This window comes from Trachymyrmex cornetzi, unplaced genomic scaffold (assembly GCF_001594075.2).
Source record: "Trachymyrmex cornetzi isolate Tcor2-1 unplaced genomic scaffold, Tcor1.1 scaffold798, whole genome shotgun sequence".
Lineage (NCBI taxonomy): Eukaryota > Metazoa > Arthropoda > Insecta > Hymenoptera > Formicidae > Trachymyrmex > Trachymyrmex cornetzi.
In genome coordinates this window covers 54,220-59,737 of record NW_017300133.1, presented here as the reverse complement: position 1 = coordinate 59,737, position 5,518 = coordinate 54,220, and the positions used below count along the sequence as shown (strand labels likewise).

Sequence of the window (5,518 nt, the reverse complement as noted above, 5' to 3'; positions counted from 1 at the left end):
AACAACTTTGCCTTGAGATTTGAGTAAATAATACAATGTTGTGTAAACGAAAGTTTTACCTGAACCTCCTGGACCATCAATGTATAAACATTTAATCTGTTGACTATCGGTTTTTTTCAAAAGGGTTAAAACAAAATCAACGATAACTTTTTGGTTATAATTTAACTTATTATACTGTTTTGTTCACCGAGTAGAGTTTCTCTTTTTAATTGTTCTGTATCTTCTTTTTCATATTCTGTTATTATTTGTTCCATTTCTGAAAATCGTGAAAGTTCCCAACCTTCTTTGCGAAGTAATTGATCGATTTTTGCGTAAGCTTTTCTAATTCCAGTAACATGTCCATATCGTCGTATATAATCTTCAGACATTGTAATTTTAAATTCATCCCATAATTCTTTTGGGTGCACCGGTTGACAATGCATTAATATTCGAACAAAAAATAGTCTAAGACGTTTCGGCATCATCCAGATAGAAGCTTCATTCATTGCACGTTTCCATTCTTCGTCGTCTTCAATTAAACCTGAAGCTAAACATGCGGAAGTAAACGTTTGATGTAATTCACCATTGACTGTTTTTAAATCATTATAACTTGTTGCTCCATTGACATTCATTAAAAAAATACGCAAGTTAAATAACTATTTCAGTTGGGCTAACTGAGTACATGCGTAATTCCAATGCAATTGAAATAACGCTAACGTTTTTCCCAACGATTAACTTGTTGTCCATCAAGAGTTACTTTTTTAAATACATAGTATAATGGTATATCTGTATATCTGTACTGGCGTGCATCAACATCTCGTTTATTTAAATCAAAATAGTCCATCAACATTGTTATACGTTCTAAAACAGATTGTAAATTCTCTTCATTTGAACAATCAGAGATAATTACATTTTGTTCGTTTGGTAAATGCACTGGTAAACGAATTATAGCATGACTTTTCTCTTGTAATGTTTTACCTGTAATGCGCCAATAAGCTTCAACTGGTCCTACGTAACGTGCTTCAATAAAATCCTTGATTTCGTCATGAACAATCTCTGTATCATTCACATTATTTTCTATAACAAAAGACGCTGCATCGTGACCTTTGTAAATATATTTGTATAAATACTTCACCGATTTAATACTTGAAATTATTTCAATTTCAACATTAATATGACAATTAAAAATTGTTGATAATATTGAACAATAAGGAACGACAAATCGATTATCTACTACAAATTCTCTAGATTTCTCATATAAAATGCTAGTATCTTTTCGACGATATTGCGGATAATCATTTTCATCCATAGTTGTTTCTTCGTGAAAGGGTTTTGGAAAATGTTTCGAACATTTTCCATTTATCATACACCAATCACCACAAGGTCCATGAATCATATTTTTCATGACGATTTCATGTAAATTTTTATCAATAACAGGATCCGGAATTTCAGCGGAAATATACTTGTCAACGGTTTCCGAATTAGTAATTTTGCAATTTTGTTTCAAAGTTACTAACATATGTACATGCGGTAAACCACGTTTTTGAAATTCAATTACATAAACGAATGCTTTTACTTCACCGAAAAATTTTTGTCGAACTATTAAATCTATCATATAATCTTTTTTTATATTAAAAACTCCAGCGCAAATATCAGGTCTATCAGCAGGTTGTTGAGCTGGAAGCAAATTTTCTTTCATTTCGAGCCAATTTGGATTGCAAGTCATTGTAATAAAAACATCTGGGGCCAAATTATGCCAGATCGACTAGAAAAGTCGCAATTTCTACGGCAAGCGACCGAACAATGTCGATTTCAACTCTTAATGGTAGCATGTTAAATCGGAATACTATGGTCGACATTTGCTCGGCCAAGTTCGGGACAAAGCGACCAAGAGTATATGGCAACATTGTTAGAGAGTCGTCTGAAACGACATATGATGATAATGTCTTAACCTTAAATAATAAAAAGCTATTTGGGGTTAAGAAATCGTCATTATACGTCGTGTTAGACGTTTATCGTTTCAGGCAACTCTTTTTTTATATTATTTTGTACTGGCTATTTCGAAAAGAAATAAAGGTAAAGTACTACTACATATTATATATTATTGTACATGAATGAATAATTTTCTTTCAATCAATTAGATGATGCCTGTAAATCTCCTCATGCTAGAAGAATTGGAAGAAATTGAAAGGCAACGAAATCTGCGTGATTTTAATATCCAAAGGAGATTGGATATTAAATAATTCAAGCCCATTCGAATTAGACGACAAACACTTTATTAGTACGTTTCGTTTGTCAAAGGAATTTGTGCATTTTTTAATTGAACATTTGGCACCACACATGAACATAAATCCACATCCAAATAGTTTAAGTGCAGAAACTAAAATATTCACAGCACTTTTATTCTATGCTACTGGAAGCTATCAACGATTAATCGGACAAAGTTACAATATTTCTATAAGCCAGTCGTCGGTTTCCAATTGTGTAAAGGAAGTATCGCAACTTATATATACTCATCTACGGAATGAATACATAAAATTTCCAACAACAGCTGTAGAAAAACAAATTGTTAAACAACAATTTATGGAAAACACTCAATTCCCTGGTGTAATAGGAGCAATAGACTGCACTCATATTCGAATCCTTGCACCTTCAGTTGAAGAGCACAACTATGTTAACCGGAAGGGATTTCATTCGAAAAATGTACAAATTGTAAATATTTTACTTTAAACATTTTTTGTGAATATATTTTTTATTATAAATATTTTATTGTAGATATTTTATGGTAAATATTTTTTATTAAACTTCATTATTTTACAGATTTGTGATAGCAACTTAAAAATTTCTAGTATCAACGTACAATATGCAGGAGCAACATATGATTCATATATATGGAGAAATTCCAATATTTACAGATACTTGAAAAGATGTTTTGAAAGAGGAGATCATTCATCTTGGTTGTTAGGGGATTCAGGTTATCCATTACAACCATGGCTTCTAACACCAATTTTAGATAGTGTACCTGGATCTCGTGAACACAAGAAGGCATTGTTCTGCAAGAAATTGTGTAGAGTGTTGCATTGGTGTGTTCAAAGCCAGATTTCGTTGCATTCTAGGGGAGAGAGGACTACGATATAGCCCTTATTATGTAGGGGTGATAGTAGTTGCTTGTACGGTTTTACATAATCTTTGCATTCAGTATAGATTACCTGAGAACAACTTGGACATACCAAACATTGAAAATATTAGAAACGAACATGTAATTGCTCAAAATTTTGATAATTTAGTGGAAGGTAGAAGGATCAGAGACAATGTAATTCGTAGATACTTTAATTAGTTTTAAAGTTAAAAAAAATAAAGTAAATTTTTTTAAGAATTCCAATATAATACTACATATCTTTATTATTTTAGTTAAATACAATAACATACATTTTGTACTATAAAGAAATAAACTTGTTTTCTTATATTGATAAGTACACATAATAATATTTTAATTTTTCAAAACAAACATGTTTTCTTATACTCATAACATGTGTAATCACATTTTAATATATTTTAAATTTCCAAACTTAACTTTTTTTATATTAATGATTACATATAATGTTTGTACATTTTTTATAAAAAAAAAATAAATCTATATTGCACGCTTTAGAAAAAAAACGAACTTGCTATTCATTTTATCCATATATCTCATTCTTATTTAGGAACCAAAGTAGGAACTGTTACATTTGCATTGCAAAAAGTATTTGTAATATTTACTAAAGTATCTCGAACTTGTAGCAGAGCTCGACTACTTTCTTTGGTAGATTCTAAAATGGCATCTTTGATAGAGACTAGGACTTCCGTATTTTGATTTAATGAAGTTACTATGTCATCCATTTTTCCTGAAGTTTCATCATGATATTTTTCCAACAAATTTGTTTGAATTTGTAAATTAGGCGTTTGATTTCTTTTTCTTTTCCTATTACGATTTGCGTTTGATGTTGTGGGCGTTACGGGTATAATTGGTACTGCGGATGTTACAATAGGTGTGACTGTTGCAGACGTTACTGTAGATGTTACTGTAGATGTTATTGTTGCTGATGTTACTATAGATGAGACTGTTGTGCATGTTGCTGTAGATGTGATTGTTGCTGATGTTACTATTATAGGTGTGACTGTTGTGGATGTTGATTCATTATACTCTATAGGAAGTGCATTAATCACATATTCAATGTCAGCTGTCAATATGTTTATAGGTTCTTCATTATGAGTTGGAAGCCCTACTTCTTCCAAACCAATATCTCCTTCGATAGCAGTCATACCTATTATTGATAATAATCTCTCTTCAATATCAGATAATTTTTTTGTAGAAACTCCTCCACCTCCTGTTTTTCCCATATGTAGTCTCAATTCACTGGCTTTCTTTTTAGTTTTACATTTCCAATCGATCACAGACTCTTTCCATTTTGTTGCAGTCTTTTCACCCAATCCTAATGCATTTAATTGTGCAGTAACAGTTTGCCATAGGTTTTGTTGAGCTTGCCTAGCATTTGTAGATGTAAATTTTCCAGTCAGAATTTCTGGGTGTTGTTCGGCAAAATTTAAAAATAACTCCCAATGTTTATTTTGTACTTTCATACGGGCCATCTAAAATTAAAAAAAATTTAATTGACATAACTAAACCTCGTAATGCTTTTTAATAATCATTAATTATAATTTTTTTTATCATAAAATTAACCTGACCACTAAGGATAATAAACAAAAATTATTAGGTGTCAAGAAACCGTAAAAGATAATACGGTTGACGGCACGTTATACTACATTAAAAAAATTATAACCTAAAGTTATAACCTAAAATAAGCGATCGTAAAGTGCGTAGCGATACCTTCTGACTAGTTGCTATATTTCTATGCGACCGGTATGAGGAGGGAGAAAGGATTTAAGCAATAGCAACTCGGCGTAATTCCGATCTTAACAACATCTTCAGGTCTATCAGCAGGTTGTTGAGCTGGAAGCAAATTTTCTTTCATTTCGAGCCAATTTGGATTGCAAGTCATTGTAATAAAAACATCTGGTTTACCATACTTGCGAACAATAGCCATTGCATCTTGGTAATTTTGCATCATATTTCGAGGTGAACCAATAAATGTCGATGAAAGAATCATTATTCGTCCAATACGAGTATTAGCGTCAGTTGCTACTTTTTCTAAATAATCAATCAATCCTTGATGTTTTTCTATTCTCAACTGTTTTTGGTTTTCTTTGCACCAATTAATTCTATCTTTTTCTATTTTTACATAACTGTCAACAAGCCATTGTTGAAATAATCGTTTACCCATTAAAAAAACATTGAAACTATCACGTACAGCCATTCGATATTGAACATACATTGATCTGGTTACACGTTTTCCATTAATTTGTTTAATACCGTCGTGCCAACCTTGCGAACCGTACGGATAGTACATTGGATAAATCCATGGTTCAACGTTTGGATCCATTGTACTAACATATTTTAAAGTTTTATCACGTTTATTTCTAATTGTAACATAACAATCAG

General features: G+C 31.4%; 1 protein-coding gene across 1 annotated transcript; it reads left to right on the top strand.

The window, feature by feature from the left end:
• Positions 1–2,230: 2,230 nt before the first annotated feature.
• Positions 2,231–3,316, top strand: LOC108768477 (uncharacterized). Its single transcript, XM_018518916.1, has 2 exons — positions 2,231–2,691; positions 2,993–3,316. The coding sequence occupies exons 1-2, from the start codon at positions 2,320–2,322 to the stop codon at positions 3,314–3,316; spliced, it is 696 nt and encodes a 231-aa protein (XP_018374418.1). The 5' UTR covers positions 2,231–2,319.
• The last annotated feature ends 2,202 nt before the right edge of the window (positions 3,317–5,518 follow it).

Coding starts and splice junctions, on each gene's coding strand:
- LOC108768477 (XM_018518916.1), top strand. CDS start 2,320: ATGAACATAAATCCACATCCAAATAGTTTAAGTGCAGAAACTAAAATA. Junction 2,692..2,992: donor ATTCGAAAAATGTACAAATT/GTAAATATTTTA, acceptor CACCAATTTTAG/ATAGTGTACCTGGATCTCGT.